The 16096-nt window shown below is 52.9% G+C and overlaps 6 protein-coding genes across 6 annotated transcripts; 3 read left to right on the top strand and 3 right to left on the bottom strand.

Moving 5' to 3' along the window:
* Positions 1–1149: 1149 nt before the first annotated feature.
* HER10_EVM0009665 (l-amino acid oxidase) lies at positions 1150–3164 on the top strand (the record flags this gene model as incomplete). The annotated part of the gene is made up of 4 exons (XM_035479145.1): positions 1150–1560; positions 1616–2379; positions 2445–2489; positions 2549–3164. The coding sequence occupies 4 exons, from the start codon at positions 1150–1152 to the stop codon at positions 3162–3164; spliced, it is 1836 nt and encodes a 611-aa protein (XP_035336415.1).
* A 449-nt stretch (positions 3165–3613) lies between these two features.
* HER10_EVM0007781 (BZIP transcription factor JlbA/IDI-4) lies at positions 3614–4627 on the top strand. Its single transcript, XM_035477326.1, has 2 exons — positions 3614–4110; positions 4167–4627. The coding sequence occupies exons 1-2, from the start codon at positions 3891–3893 to the stop codon at positions 4589–4591; spliced, it is 645 nt and encodes a 214-aa protein (XP_035336248.1). The 5' UTR covers positions 3614–3890; the 3' UTR covers positions 4592–4627.
* A 131-nt stretch (positions 4628–4758) lies between these two features.
* HER10_EVM0012151 (heterokaryon incompatibility protein) lies at positions 4759–6667 on the bottom strand (the record flags this gene model as incomplete). Its single annotated transcript, XM_035481552.1, has 1 exon — positions 4759–6667. The coding sequence occupies one exon, from the start codon at positions 6665–6667 to the stop codon at positions 4787–4789; it is 1881 nt and encodes a 626-aa protein (XP_035336644.1). The 3' UTR covers positions 4759–4786.
* A 225-nt stretch (positions 6668–6892) lies between these two features.
* On the bottom strand, positions 6893–8053 carry HER10_EVM0011921 (aldo/keto reductase; the record flags this gene model as incomplete). Its single annotated transcript, XM_035481333.1, has 5 exons — positions 6893–6914; positions 6976–7122; positions 7182–7402; positions 7481–7918; positions 8015–8053. 5 exons carry the CDS (start codon positions 8051–8053, stop codon positions 6893–6895), a joined length of 867 nt encoding a protein of 288 aa, XP_035336622.1.
* Positions 8054–8595: 542 nt separating this feature from the next.
* Positions 8596–10440, bottom strand: HER10_EVM0012519 (uncharacterized protein). Its single transcript, XM_035481913.1, has 3 exons — positions 9532–10440; positions 8938–9472; positions 8596–8883 (listed from the first exon to the last, which is right to left on the bottom strand). Exons 1-3 carry the CDS (start codon positions 9894–9896, stop codon positions 8734–8736), a joined length of 1050 nt encoding a protein of 349 aa, XP_035336672.1. The 5' UTR covers positions 9897–10440; the 3' UTR covers positions 8596–8733.
* A 133-nt stretch (positions 10441–10573) lies between these two features.
* HER10_EVM0013446 (ergosterol biosynthesis ERG4/ERG24 family protein) lies at positions 10574–12870 on the top strand. Its single transcript, XM_035482803.1, has 3 exons — positions 10574–11216; positions 11272–11576; positions 11630–12870. Exons 1-3 carry the CDS (start codon positions 11155–11157, stop codon positions 12733–12735), a joined length of 1473 nt encoding a protein of 490 aa, XP_035336762.1. The 5' UTR covers positions 10574–11154; the 3' UTR covers positions 12736–12870.
* The last annotated feature ends 3226 nt before the right edge of the window (positions 12871–16096 follow it).

Below are 16096 nucleotides of genomic sequence, written 5' to 3'. Positions count from 1 at the left end.
GCTGCTAAGTTTATCGGGCAATAGCAGCATGGTATTCCAGAGGCGCACGCATGGGCCAGGACAGAGGCGGACACGGATATTTTGACTGGCAATTGAAGTTTGAACAAGTTGCTTCACCGATCCCACACCGGAATAATGCTGGTAGTCTTTTTGGACACATGTGCAAAAGACGATTGGGAGTTTCTAGCAGATACGATATGCATCCGTAACGAGTCCATATTACACATCAGAGAACAGCAAGCTACCCTGGAAGTAGTCTGGGTACCTACACGACCTGTGCACAATCCATACGGCGACACTATCCCACTGGTGTCTTTATTCAGCCCTCATGCCCGAAAATGATTATAAAGCCACCTAGCGCATAAGCATTGTTCTGATTTCCTATTCCTAACTCAAAGGACAAAAAACTCCACTGAAGACTAAAACAGGGGACTTTGTCGCCGAAGGTAACATGTTTTTACTCTCTGAGACGCCTTTCACTATTGGAGTTCAACGGAAAGCGGTTTCGTTGTCCGAGAAACAAGGGGGCTTTTCCCGCCAAAAAGCTAATACGTATGCAGACTGATGTCGAAGGTTATTCTTGCTCCATGCTTCGTATTCCACCTACCCGGATCAAAACAGCAGTGCTATACCCTATGCGACTCTGCCGCTGAAGGGAAGAAATTGACGTGGCTGCGAAAAATATGTGATTCTCAGCCCTCTCAGCTTCACTGCTCAGAGGTATGCTGTAAGATGAAGCCCATGCCTTGCACTTCCAGTAGCTCGGAAGAATTGCGTGTTTGCGGAGACCGTCCTGGGACTGAGCCGCATTCCAGAGCAGAGGGGTCCAAACCACGTGTCGAGATTTAGGAGAAGAAAAGAGGAATGAGGACTGGAACTAAGTAAGATCTGGGTTTAAGATATGCAAGCCCTAAATGGCCCAAGGTTCTTGGGAGCGAAGTTGGCACTCTGTAGACATGGTCGAAATACAGGTCCATGTTGTTCAAGTGTAAACAATGCAGCCAAGATGTCGGTCAGCGACCATCGCTATAAATGGAGATGTTGATGCCGCCATCAACGCTGTTGTCACTTGTGTAACCAAGCAAGGCAGACGCCAGATCCACGTCTATCAGCCGCGCCAGCTATCATACAGTCTTTACCGCCCTAACAATGTCGCTCTTCAGCACACGTACGCTCGTTACCGCCCTCTTGTTGGCACAGTCATTCGCTTTACCCGCCCCGGAATCCAAGCCAGTCCAGCTCGAAGAAAGAAACATCTGCAACGACGGCGAGCTTGCTGCCAAGAATCCACGCGCAGCTTTCTTCCGCAAGGTCGTGGATGAGTCAAACTACAGCAACCATAGCAGAGTACCGACGCCGAAGGATGTTCCCCTCAAGGTCGGCATCATTGGCGGTGGAGCTGCCGGACTCTACGCTGCCATTCTCCTTGACTCTCTCGGAATTGACTACGATATCCATGAGGTTTCCGGACGCATTGGCGGGAGAATCTACACCTACCATTTTGATCAAGAGGCTTGGGACAAGTCCACACCCGCAGACCCTGCCTACTATGACTACTACGTGAGTTGTTGTCGCTATGTAACGCACCATTCCCTAACTAACATGATCACTGCAGGACGTCGGCGCCATGCGCTTCCCTCCGATGCCTTATATGAGCCGCATCATTGGAAACGACTCATGGAGTCTTATTCCCTACATCAACGCGAGGGTAGCCGAACGCGACCAAGTTGTCAAGAAACACTACATCTTCAGAACGGACAACACGTTCAGACGATTCAATGGCATCACCTCTCTTCTCCAAGACCCGAACTCTGCCTCTCCTGCTAGGTACGACGTTCCGGTATTCAACTCGACCTTTAACACGCAGTCTGCGTACAATGTGTGGAAGGCTCAAGTCAGCAGCATGACGACAGCGCTCTCAGCCAATTTTGATACAGGTTTCAACCTTCTCATGAAGTATGATTCCATGACGGTCCGGGAGTTTCTCTTGGACCAGGGTTTTACCAACACCGAGATCGACTGGATGGAGACCATCAACGATGCCACAGGTCACTACGACATGTACTCCATGTCTCAAGCCGTCCTAGAACAGTGGATCTTTGACAGTGCAGATATTGACAACTGGTCGCTGATCAACGGTGGTATGGATATGTTGACCAAGGGCATGAACCTCATTGTGAAGAACAAGCCCGTTCTGCACAACAGGGTTTCCGACATCAAGAAGAATTCCAACGGCTCCTTGAAGATTGTCGTCAACGGCACCAAGGAGTACGACTACGCTCATGTCATCTCGACTGTTCCGCTGGGTGCCCTCCAGGCTATCAACATGACCGAGCTAGACCTCAACTATTTCGAAAACCATGCCATCCGCTCTCTCAAGTAAGTACACTTAGCTTCTACTTCATCCGGGAGGCTTCTCAGCCCAAGCTGACTTCTTACTTCAGCTACGATCCTTCGACAAAGATTGGGTTCAAGTTCAAGACTCGCTGGTAAGCTGTTTTCGGCCATAGCATCAAACTTGGGGTTTCAACTGACTCGCTGACTGAAGGTGGGAAAACCTCGCCACCGGTCCTTTCAAGGGGGGTCAATCCTTCACCGATCTTCCCATCCGCCGCTGTGTCTACCCCTCCTACGGCGTCGATGTCCCGGGTGCCCCCGGAACCATGATCGCCAGCTACGTCTGGGGCCAGGATGCCTCCAGACTAGGCTCCTACATGAACCCGCACAACGAGAAGCAACAGGCACCTTATCAGCCAGAGAGCATCGACGTCATGGTCGACTTGACTCTGAGGAACCTGGCAGAGCTCAACGGCGTGTCTCACGAGTTTCTCCTGTCGCAATTTGAGGGATACCACGCCTACGACTGGTACGGATCGGCCTATTCCAACGGCGCCTTTGCCATCTTTGGCCCGGGTCAGTTCAGCAGCACGCTGCCGTGGTTGATGAGGCCCTCTGCTGATGGCCACATGCACTTCGCGGGCGAGGCGCTGAGTTCAGGCCACGCTTGGATCATCGGTGCGGTCAACAGCGCCTGGAGAACTGTGTTTGAGATTCTTTGCACTGAGGGTCTAGAGGACAAGAAGAAGCAGTTCGTTGAGCAGTGGGGTGTTATTGATGAGGTTGACATGGGCTGGTATGATTGGTCTCCAGAGGGGTTTCCATGAGGGCAATAGAATCTCGGCTCTAGGCGCGGGGTTGCAGGGTGCATGGTGCAGCAATGAAGCCAGCTATTAAAGGTTGCGCGCAGCTGTCTTCAGCCAAGTATCCATATTTCTTAGTCTACTTTTACTACCAAACTCAACAAGATATACGTAATCCTAATTCTACAATCGCGCAGATATCCGTAAGGCCATCTGTGTCGTATTGCAATGCACGTTCAGTTTTAGTGGTCACGGGCTTCGTACAATTATTGGGATGGCGTCCCCTGCCTTAATCTCTGAAGCTACACCAAACTAATTTGTGTCTGCAAGTTCTTGGGAGCTACACGGACCAATCTGAGAGCCGCTCGTAGGAGCCGTCATTATGAGCCATCTCGACTCATCCACACTTCCTAATCTAGCTGACCGATTCCCCACCCAACCAACTCCCTTTCTGATTTGAATCTCTCCGGTCACTCGTTTCCACGCGCCGTCGCTCGACAACATCGTACAGGGAGACTTGAATTCCCTGGATTGTCTCCAGACGTAAGTCAAACCAATCTTTTGTCAAAGTACTGCTGCCTCTCATTCAAAGAGAGGCCCAATAATCTGACTCCATGGCAACACTACAATCATCCGCATTTCCTACGTGCAGCTGGACTCGACCCGTATTCTACCGAGAACAGCAGCCAAAGGAGCCGGAACCACCTTGGAGAGCTTACCTGGTGGGATTCTTACCAGCCGCTGGGCCCTATGTTTGGGTGGCAGGGCATCGCGACAGACCTAGGAGAGGGATCTCAGCTTCCAGACCACCAAATCCCTCTCGATCCACAACTTGAAGCCGATGAGTTGCCTCGAACAAGTAGTCAGGGTGACAGCATCGCTGCGCTGGGGGCGTTGCATACAGTTCGGGAAGATGTCTTTCTGGGTATGCCTGGTAGCATCGAGCCTTCCCAATCACCAGGACCGCATGGTACGTTCAAGTGGTGCTGATTCACCTAGCCATCTTCTTACTGACATCCATCTCAGACTGTCGACCATCTCAAACGGCCACTCATAGAAGCCCGCAGGAAAGCATTCCAATCACCCTAGATAACCCTGAGTCCATCTTCTCCTCAACCTTTCCTTCAAGGAGCACCACTTCCGATCGTCTGCCCACTCAGCCCTCAGCCCCCACAACTCAGCGCCGCAATCACTCCGCATCGGGCACCAAACGCAAAGCCAACGGATCTCCAACGACTGACCTCGATTCGATCGATGAAGACAACGCTAATGCTATCAAAAGACAGCGCAATACTGTCGCAGCTCGAAGATATCGTCAAAAAGGCCGTGACCGCATAACGGAGCTAGAATCTGCTCTCAAAGTTGTCGAGGAGGAGCGTGATAAACTGAAGCTGCAGCTCGCGAGGAAGGAGGCCGAGGTTGACGCTCTGAGGGAAATAATGAAGAACTAGGCAGATCGTTGTCTTCCACCGGGAGATCGCATCATGTATCAGTATAAAACCTTCGCTCGTAGATCATCTCGTTGCGGACTGATATGAGAAGTGTGCATCGCCCCCAAAGTGTCTAGAAATATTCCATCTGATGTATTACTCCAGCCTCAAATTGGATCAAAATCAGCGCACCATAGTGATTCAGACCTGGGACGGTTATTCAGGCTGACTCTCTAGATGAACCATCACATTAACAAAGCTATGATTCTCCTTATTGTCCCAATGCACCACCGCCCCGACGACACCCCACGGGAATTGGCGAATCGAGCTTTGTTCGAGAGACACAACTCCTTCAATATAAGACGAGAAGGAATGAAACCCGATGGACGATTCGTTACTTGAGGGTGCTGGCGTGACTTTACATCGCCACCTTTGATTAGGTGACTCTGCCCATGGATTATATCCATACAAGACTACGAACTGTAATAGTCGCCGACATTCTCTCAATTCTTTTATTTCGACCACGAAAGCCCAGATTGGATCGCACATAAGCGCGGCCACTCTTCCAAATTCCCGCAGTTTCGTGTGGAAGGCATATGCATCCCCTTTCATTCCCATCTTCAGACTGGGATATGTAGCAATGACGGTCGTAGATACAGCCTCATTCCGCCTGTCAAACCGCAACTGGGAATATTCGGCCTTAGGGGTCCATGACTCTCCTGGGGATGGGACATAGTACTCCGGAGTTGTGCGGAGGTAGAACTTTGTTGATTGAAACGTCTTTATCCTCGAGATGGGGACCAAATAGAGTCGATTTGTATTGCGCCGAAAAGCCCTGGTCGCGCTGTCCATGTCCATATGAGTTTCTTCGTTTGACAGCTTGACACAGAGATAATATATGCCTTTTGGCAAATGAATGTTTAAAGTAGTCCACGCGAGCCTGGTGTCTGGATGTGGGTTCAGTACCCTGGTCGTGAACATGGTGATCAAGATACCACGCGGAGATAATGTAGGTGGCGAGAACTCAGGCTGAAGTTGCGGATGATTAATATCGCGATAGTCGCGTCCGAAGTAAGGCTTAATGCACCTAGCCATCATCTCTTTATCTAGCTCGATCAAGCGTGGACCAGGCGGTTCTTGTACACTGATTCCCTTCATGTCTTTGTCGAAGTCTCTCTCAATTGCGGCTTTCGGAACGCAAGTCGTATCTAATCTCACAGTGCCAAAGTCTCTTGGATGTGAGGCGAGAGCCGAGGAGCGTGTTCCGTGTGGCTGGGGTGACGCATCGTACGACGTCCAGGCGATCAAGCTGTAGTCTTCAATGGTTCTGATAATTTCCTCTTGGAGACGGCGGAACGCCCGGTCGCCCTCTCCGTACAGAAGCGGCATGTTGATCTCAAAGATGCCTAACAGGCAATAAGCCGTGTCTTCAACGCGAGTTGTTTCTCGGCTGGCAGCCCATTGCATTCTACTCCAAACAGAAAACATTGACAGCCTTTCGGCTCCGTTGGATTCGAGAACCATTTTGTCGATCATGGTATGTTTGTGAATGATGCCCGAAAGATCACTCCTTGTCCCAAGAAAGGACCAGTCCGTAGCGTGTAACTCGACTCTTTGCGGTGCAATAAGCTCTTGGAGAGTCCAACCTCGAGTGAACCATCGGCTTCCGAGGAAGGTCTCTCGATCCTTCTCGATGGACATAACATAACTCGGGTCCAGATCAGGAGCGAGATCCTGAAAGCCAATAAGCGAAACGTATCTCAAGGGAGGCACATCTTCCAGATACGCGTAGCAGATCTCAGCTTCTCTGTACCAACGGAACATGGAGTTGATGGCCTCGGATAGCTCAGAGCTCGAAGACTTGTCGATACAACATGTGTCGATCCAGATCCAGTCAAAGCCGTTCCTACGAGCCAGCGTACAGGCGCCCCTGATCTTTTTCCATCCAGCTTTGACACTGGAAGGAGCCTCATCCTTTGCTTCTGTATCCTGAAGAACAATTTCGTCCGAGCCCCAGGTATGGGAAAGAATGGCATATTTGGGTCTTTCGCTGACAAAATCTGCCACCTTGAGCGTCGTGGTGTTTAAGAGTCGCATGTTGATGGTGTCAAAATTTCCATTGGGGATGGCGTGGGGTCAAGCAGGCCAAAGTGTGGGACTTCATCCCGATTTCTAGGCAGCTTGCAGCCACGTGATGCATTCATCCATTTCAGCTGAGGCTGAGTTATCTGCATGTCGCAGACGGTTGATTGGTCACAGCCGAACTTAGCATAGGATCATGGGTTTGGGAGTTTTTCTATTTCAATTTTCTAGTGACCTTATTTAAGGAGCTTCAGTCGGGTCCCTATCACCTTTTGTTAGCCTCGCTTTCCTACACACACTTCACAAGTCATTTGATAACATACCAATCGGTCACCAAGTGCTCATCGAGCGCGTCCAATGCAGCCAGATCTTCCTGAGAGATTTCATACTCGGCCACGTTCGCGTTCTCAATCAGACGCTCCTGGCGCACACTCTTGGGAAGAGTAATCATTCCACGGTCCAGAGACCAGCTACAGAGGCGTCAATCAGATGCTGCGATCATCATATTAAAACACGGATGATAACTCACCGAACAAACAGCTGCGCAGGAGTGCAGCCGTACTTCTTGGCCAGCTCCAGGATCTTGGGGTGCTTCATGCGCATGCCGCGGGCCAAGGGCGCATAGGCCTCAATGGCAATGTTGTGCTTGGCGCAGGTCTCTCTGATGCGAGTCTGCGTGTTGAAGGGGTGGACTTCGATCTGGTTGATGACGGGTGCGATGCGAGGCTTCGATGCCATCAACTCTTCAATCTGTAGATCCTGTCAGCGTCTCTTGGGTTCCCAAACTCAACGCCCCAGCAGGACTCTCGAAAGTCTGAGCAAACTCACATGGGCAGCACCGTAGTTGCTGACACCACCCATCTTCACCTCCCCAGCATCAATGGCATCCTCAATCGCCTTCCAACTCGTCAAACGAGCCTCCTTGCCGCCATACGGACTGTGCAGCAAAAACAAATCAATGTACCCCAGCCCAGCAACCTCAACAGACTCCTTGATCGACTTGCGAACGGCGTCGTACGAGGTACTGCTGCTCGCCAGCTTGCTCGTGTAAAACACGTCCTCGCGCTTCAGACCCTGCGTGTTTTGAGGGCTGGCAAGGAAATCGGCAATTGCTTTGCCTGATTCCGCTTCGTTGTTGTACATTTGCGCGCAGTCGAAGCCACGGTAGCCGGCGGTCAGGGCCCATGGGATGGACTTTGTGGCTTCGCGGCCGGACATGCAGTATAGACCCAGCTGGATCTGGGGGATGGTCTTGCCATTTGCGAGCTTTGGTCTACGTTAGCTGATGTGCCCGAAGTTACGGGGTTGTGGATAAGATGGATGGTATCATGGTGACATTCAGGGTGAGAAGTGAGAACTCACGGTGAGGCGCGTGGCCAGAGTGTACTTGTTGGACGCCATTGTGATTGCTTCGGTCTCACTTCCGATATCGTAGGATGCGACTTTGGAGAGAACAAAGTGAGAAGGAATACAGAATTCACTCGGAGTTGAGGGTCGCAAGAGCTGTCGCCGACGTTGCGGGCTGTACCCGCCGTGACATCACGCTGAAAAGAGGGGCGGTGGCGGGGCATCATCCCGCCCCGGTTTCGGTCTCCGAACGAACGTCTTGAAATCTCCGGGAGCCAAACTTCAACTCGGACCTGTACACAGACGCATCTCGGGAGCGCGCTGCACCACTATTGGTTCCGTGGATATATTCTTGCGCTATTTTCCTGTCAAGCTCGCCCGATCTCCGAGAGAATCGTACGAGCAAGGTAGCATCAACGCCAGACCAGGCATTTACACCACACTCGTCCCGCGGTTTCCAATACATCCAGAGGTGATTCGGCGGCATAAACTCGAGCGCCGCCTAAAGTTTCCAGCGCTGGGTGTCACAAAAGAATGTCGAGCAGACAGCACTCAACTTGCACGAACATCATGAATCGTCTATGCATTCTTCTCACGGGGTATCTAGGGTGGTTGCCTGCGACTCACTTACATCCCCTCAAAACAGTCCCGCAGCTCCAACACGCAATCGCAATCTGTAAATCAAAGGAAAGTTGATGCTCAAATGCTTATGATACACCCCACGTCTGGCAAACTCAATCATCCCACTCCTCATCCAGCTGGTCGATGAGTCGGTTCTCGTCCTCACGGTTGCGGCCTCTGCTGGGTGACCCGGACAGATGGCTGTATCCGCGCCTCCCGGGAAGTAGCTGTGCACAAGAAGAGGTCGCGATAATGAACATGTCCTGCAAATCATGTCAGAATCGATTCTGAGAAAAAGAGTCGCGAATACTACGTACACTGACAAAGCCCCAAATGCCAGCCCAGAGGCTGTAGTTGGGAAGCTGTCGCCAACCGCGCGCATGCGCAACAGTCCTTTGGTAGAACACGCCACCTCCAAAGTAGACGAGTACGGCAATGACAAAGATGATGGCAAACACACTGCCCGGACCAACGCTACCGGGCTGGTGAGGTTCGGCTCTGGGGCACGCATGCTGGGAACGGGCCTCGAAGAAGTACGCGCAGTCATCGGGGTCTGAGCCGACAAAGGAGATATGCGCAGCTCCACCGACCTGCTCGGTATCACAATGGAAGGAGATGGTGGCAGACTTGCGGCGCGTGGTCGAGTCTGAGTCGTCCTTGTCGGCAGTGACCTTGTTTTGGGTGTTGCCAAAGGCGCTTAAAGCTGTGGATTCCTCCTCATCGGCGTACTTATTGTATGACGCCCCATCATGGGCCTTGGATCGTTTCGATTTGGTCTTTCCACATGGGGAACCGTTCTTGTACTGCAGGACGAGTATGCGCCCGCGGGTCTGAATATCCATGGATGATGACCTGTAGATCGTTGTGATCAGTACTTGCGCGTCCGGTGAAGGGTTTCGTGAGATGCCTACCCAATGGAGTACACCTCATTCTTGTATTCGTAGAACGCGCTCACGTTCTTCGATTCGCTCTTTGTCAGGCCTTCAACGTCGTCAAGTGCCTCAATGACTGGCGCGCAAATGTTCAAGGTGAAGTTGCGGCCATAGTCCCATCCTCTGGCGTGATAATCGGTCGTGACGCCTGACTTTGATGACTTGCCCTCCTCCGGCTTAACGGCGATATCCGGCCGCAAGTCATAGAAAGCCCCGCTGCCGCTCTTGGATGCCGCCGTACATGCCGGTGCACTCGTTGTCGTTGAAGACGTCGCGGTGTCGGCAGCGCAAGCTGTCGCAGCTGCGAGAAGGAGCAAGAGTGTCGAGGAATGTGGGAAATGCATGATTCTGACTCTGTTTCGGTGCAATGCCGATAAGGATGAGTTGGAATGGAGGATCGTTAACGTCGGCGCCCGTGTGGACGCGGGGGGTGACGTGGGCGCGAGAAGACCCCTAGTGCGTCAATTGGAGACAGTCGACCACTGGGAACCCGAAATCGAAGCGAATGGTGTGGCGATTTTGCTATGCGACGAGAGTCAACGATGGCGGAAAGTGAACACAATTCCGTTGTGAGAAGACGAGAATTATCGAGGTGCGCAGAGCAGAGTGAGTTGCCTGGCCACGAAAGCCACCTTGGTCACTTCAATTCGTCAGCCTTCATCTGCAGGGAATGACGGGAGTGACCGGGGAGTGGGCATTGATTGGTGGATGGGCCCTCCTTGCAGCATCCGCCGGAGGTAGAGCGCCGCCAGGCTGCAGTGTCCGGAGAGGTACCCACCAATCTCCAAGTCACGTGTATGTCCTCATTGCACCTGCCGCTATGAGGACAGTCAGTCGCAGTCTCAATCTTAGTCAGCGTGTCAGATAAAAGCGGTCCTGCGATTGCCGACCCGCCCGTACCGTACCTAGGTAACAGGACCCGCCCGTTTCTGATACGTCCAGCTGGACCAGTGCCATAAATGTTCCTTGCAGGTGTAAGACGGGAGGGATTCCTCTCACCGGTTTACTACCTACACCACCACTTAATTGAACTTATACACATTCGTGTTGTCCGAAGGGGGCAGTGTAGATGCACACGCAATTAAAGCTTCTTCCAGTCCTAACCTTCGGACCGTGTAGCTTTGATATCGTCCGATGCTTGGGAACGTCCCCCCGGACGCCGCCTTCCTCGGTGGAACCATTCCTCCGGGGAAGCTACGACGGGACGAGACTGGTGCTCCATCGTACAGCGTAAACCGTTTCGTGGCCCCACCCCTTCGTATAGCCCAATGAGACGGCTCAACTCTTTATTAGCGTCATCGAATTGAGCTCCATGAGGTCACCCGGAACACCAGAGCTCCGGCGAAAAGAGTCCTCCACAGCCCACCTGGCGATCAACAGATACTGGGGTCGATACTGAGCTCTGAAGCTGCTGTCACTGTCGCATTCGTATTTCCACATCGGGTTGGTGGGGCATACAAATATTCACATTTTCCTCTTCATCTACAAAAACCTCTTCGCCAAAAACCACGGACCATACTCGCGAAGCTCAACACGAGCTTGTTCTCCTTTTCCATCCCATCACCCAGACTCGACAGCACTTGCTCTGAGGGAACGGTCAACATGGCGTCCAAAGTAGAGAAGGACGCGGTCCAAAAGCCGCATGGCTATGAGTTCGGAGGGCCGTGAGTATTCTAGAGTATGATTGTACGAAAACCTAGCTAATACGCGGCAAAACAGTATCGGCGCCTTTGGCATCTCTTTCGGTCTCCCGATCCTCGTCTACCTCTTCACCTTCAGCTGCAACGACGTGTCGGGCTGCCCTGCTCCTTCCCTTCTGAGCCCCTCGACCCTCAAGCTCGACCAACTCAAACGCGAAGTTGGATGGCCCGAGGAGGGCATCTGGGGCCTCGCAGACAACAAGGTCACTGCTGCCGTCTTGGGATACTACCTCTTCAACGCGCTCCTCTACCGTATTCTTCCCGCGACCGAGGTTGATGGCGTCGAGCTCGCCTCTGGTGGCCGCCTCAAGTACCGATGCAACTGTAAGCTGTGCGAACCCAAAGAGAGAGAGAGGGGCTTTCACTAACAGATACAGCCTTTGCTTCTAGCATGTTTATCCTGACCGTCTGCCTCGCCGGCACCATTGCACAGGGCGCCGAGTTCCCTCTCTGGACCTTTATCACCGACAATTACATCCAAGTCGTTACAGCCAACATGCTTATTGCCTATGGTATTGCGACTTTTGTGTACGTGCGAAGCTTCAGCGTCAAGCAGGGTAACAAAGAGCTCCGCGAGTTGGCTGCCGGTGGACACTCTGGCAACCTCATCTACGACTGGTACATTGGGCGCGAGCTCAACCCCCGCGTTACCATCCCTCTCCTAGGCGAAATAGACATCAAGGAGTGGCTGGAGATCCGACCCGGTCTGTTGGGCTGGTCCTTGATGAACTTTGCGTGGATGGCCAGACAGCACCGCACCTATGGCTTCGTCACCAACAGCAGCGTCTTCGTCTCTGCCGTCCAGCTTGCGTACGTCATTGACTGCTGGTGGAATGAGCCCGCGATCCTGACGACGATTGACATCACCACGGACGGCTTCGGCTTCATGCTCTCCTTTGGCGACCTCGTCTGGGTTCCGTTTGTCTACTCCCTGCAGACTCGTTACCTGGCCGTGTACCCCGTCTCGATGAGCCCCTTGGGCATGGCCGGTATCGTGGGACTCATCGGCGTTGCCTTCTCCATCTTCCGTCTATCCAACAGCCAGAAGAATGCCTTCCGTAGCAACCCCGACGACTCAAGCGTTGCCCACCTTAAGTACATCGAGACCAAGACCGGAAGCCGCCTCCTCGTTTCGGGCTGGTGGGGCGTCGCTCGTCACATCAACTACCTTGGCGACTGGCTTCAGGCGTGGCCGTACTGCTTGCCCACGGGTATGGCAGGATACACCATTGTCTCGGCAGGCACCGGATATGCCCAAGCCGGACTCGAGGGAGCTTTTAAGATGGCTGATGGTCGTGAGGTTATCCAGGGCGCGGCTCGTGGCATGGCGACTCCCATCACCTACTTTTACATTGTTTACTTTGCCGTCTTACTGATCCACCGCGACCGCCGCGATGACGAGAAGTGTTCTCGCAAGTACGGCGAGGACTGGGAGAAGTACAAGAAGATTGTCCGGTGGAGAATCCTTCCTGGTGTCTACTGAGACCCTGAGAGATCAGGAGACGGCTCCGGAAAGCAGGCCCAGAGACGCATACGGATGGGTACCACTTCGGCCCGTTTGTTGGGTCGTGAAGCTGGTGGATATTGCGGATCACCTGGATCGTGGGTTTACCTGGAGCTTCTGCTTAGTAGTCGGCTCTGGCTCGCCCGGCTAAGGGCGTTGAATAATCAGTCGGGCATGTGGCGTTCATGGCTGGGATCTTCAGCGCTATCTTCTGAAGCCAAGGCGAAGGAATTCGGGTGCGTAAGTGACTTTTAATCGGGCGTGATTGTGGAACTAGACAGGTCGTCTAGTCATCATAAGCTTCTTTTTGCCTTTTGCTGCTTACTTCTCACCGAACCCCCCCGCTATGCATTTTGTGAGTCTTTGTCCAATAGTAGGCACGCCGGTAACCTCGAGAGGCAGACTGGACAGATGAAGCGTCGAATTAGACGGTTGTCCGCCTGCTTGGGTACGAGGAACGTTACGTGCTTTACTGCGAGCTGCGAGCTGCACGAGTACGTCAGATCGGAACTCCGACTCTGATGGTGATTGACCGTAAGGGCAGGGCATGCAATCCACGCGAACTTTTCTTCCTTCTGTTCGTGAGCTTCCATCGCGAGAGCCGAAGTTGGCCGCTACAGCGATGAAGCTTCTCCAATAAAGTACATAGTAAACGGGCCGAAAGGACTCGGGACCCCGCTCCTTGGCGGCCTCTTTCACTGTGAACATTCGATGCGCACAGTAGCGAGTACTCCGTACATTCAAGCTTGATTCATGATGGGTGATGGGTATGAAAGTACCCGGTATTCCGCGGGGACGATGGATGATGGAGTCTGGAGATGGGGACAGTATTTGGGGTGAGGGGTAGCAGAGGGCCGAGTGGATTGGCTGGGTTCGAAATGCGGGGGAGATGAGGGGGGAGGCAAACTGGAGACTGAAGATGGAGAAGAAAAAGTGTGTGGGTGAGGAAGAGCCGAGAGGCGGGGGATGCGTTGTCGCCGATGCCCAGCATGCAAAGTACCTCACTGCGGTGTGCGGTGTAGACTGTAGAGGTTGGTTGGTTTGGCGTGGCGTCATGTAAGTCGCCGTGTTGGACGTTGGACGAGCTGAATTTCTCATCATCAATGATCAGTGCGAGGAAGGGAGATTATGGTTTTCATGCAACGGCGAGAGAATTGGGATGACGGGAAAAGTACAAGTTTAAGCATAGGTTTAGCATCCGGTTTAACATCCGTAGATGAGACGGATGCTCCGTACAAAGTAGCCTGTAGGTACTTGCAAAAGTGCGTCTGCGCCTCCGTCCCTCTACCTCTAAAAAGTGCCAATGATTCAGGCACCGGCATGTTTTTGAGTTTATGTCTTGGAGCCTCCATCCCGGGACGTTGCATTTTCCTTATTTACTGCGTAAAAATTTGTTTATTGCACTCTCTGTCAATAGCTCAGACGGAATGACAAAGACGCGTGCCAAGCGAATAAAATGCCGAGCGTGGTGTGGAGAGTGTTTATTCCGATCTGCAGCCCAAGGCACTCAAAATCCTGCTCATCATGCGCATACCATTTCCATCAAGTATGCAGTATGTACCAACCGGGAAAAGGAGAGAGAAACGGGAGAAAGAGAGAACCTTGAGGCTTGGAGAAATTCGCCCGGGTCAACCACGGATGTAACGCTGCTGCAGACGGTGGGAACCAGTTTGGCAAAACGTCGACCAATTGGTGGCGTCCAAGTTCCATCGAAGCCGTCATGAATGGAAAGAAACGTCTCTTTCTGAAAGCAGACGAAAGAAATAGGACGCCTCTCTAAATTGCCAACGGCGGGAAGGCGTGGGTTGGCGCAACGCCACCACGACCGGGAACCGCCTCTAGACCAGGAACTCGTTAGCGTTGGAAGGAGCATGCGAATGGTAGGGAGTACTGCCGGAATACATGCAGCCACGATGGCATGCCCCGCGTATCGACATGTTTCCTCCCGGTCGTTGACCGATTCCTGCCGTTTCTGCCGTCCAAGGCAATTTCCTCCCATCGCTTCTTTCCAATCTCCAAATGATTGAGGCTTTGTACTTCGTGGGAGGCAGTCACGACTCACTCCGTGGAGCGTTGTTTCCCTCTCGCTCTGGGGCAAAGAGGAGGGGCCCCGCTTCCCCACCCGTTCCGATTTGTTTACTGAACCACATCGATACGTACCCCAGAGCCAGTCTCTTATTCCCCGGTCCGTTAGCTTGGACTTTCTCTCCTCCCGTCTTTGCATTCTCTGCCAACATTCTAGTGTCAAAACACAACATTGGCGAGGGCAAGCTCGAATTCACCAAGCGTCAAAGATCTCGTTCGTCCATTTTCCGACAACATCGAATTACTCACATCAGATACGCCATACCCAGCTTCTAGAGACACTCGGTGCCTCTTCCCGAGACCCAATGACTCTCCAGTCTCTACTTATCTCACCCGAGGGCCCGAGTCCCGTCATCTCTCCTGTCCGGCCATTCCTGGTCTCGCCCTGTCCGTCATCGCACTTGCTGATCGGCCCTTTTTCGACATGACGTACGGATACTATTACTGCACCCTGCTCCTAGTGGCTCAGCGAACCCAACCATTACATACACCTCTGCGGATAGGTGCCATTCACGCCGCTCGCCTCTCCCCAGTTTCGGGACGGCGTTTGCCCCGGACTTTGGCTCCCTCTCTCCAATGTCTCGAACGCAAGCTCCCCTCGAGCCCCTGACTCCTTGAGCGCCCCTTTCAAAGTCGAATTAGAGCCTGCCTCGAGCGCAACTCGACCCAGTCTGAGCTACAGGCCGCCCTCCATCTCCAACTCATATGACCTTCCTCCTGCACGCTGGCGTTGTCCTCGTCTTTGTCTTCGCCATACATCGTCGTCTTCTCCGCATCCAACCGAGTCTTGCCCTCCCCGCAGTGTACGGCACCATTTCCAAGACAACCTAAAGTACACGCGTGTTAGTCAGAGGCGGTGGGATACTTCACGACCCTCCCCAGAATTCATCTGTGGTGTGGTGGGGTAGCATCCGTCCAGCGTGCTGCATATGCCCACAAGTTGGTCCCATTTCACCACAGCTTGTAAGCAGGGAAACCTTGTTGCATCATCAGGTCCAGCCCAGATCAACACCGCCGTCTCTGCGGGCCCAGCACCTTGCCCCCGGCACCTTCTCTGCCTACGGATACTACCCTAGAGGCCGAGAGAAAGAGTTCGAGCTTGTTTCCTGGAGGAGCTACCCTGGACGATCATCCCAGCTCCTCTGTCGACATTAAAGTAGCAGCCGCGCCCGCCTTCATCCAACCTCTCGGTCAAGGTTCTGTGCTCTCCTTCCACGAGACTAGAGCTTCACATTCACCGACACTACAACGAGCC

This window comes from Colletotrichum scovillei, assembly GCF_011075155.1.
Source record: "Colletotrichum scovillei strain TJNH1 chromosome Unknown Contig00003, whole genome shotgun sequence".
Taxonomy (NCBI): domain Eukaryota; kingdom Fungi; phylum Ascomycota; class Sordariomycetes; order Glomerellales; family Glomerellaceae; genus Colletotrichum; species Colletotrichum scovillei.
This window is presented reverse-complemented; position numbering and strand designations above follow the sequence as displayed.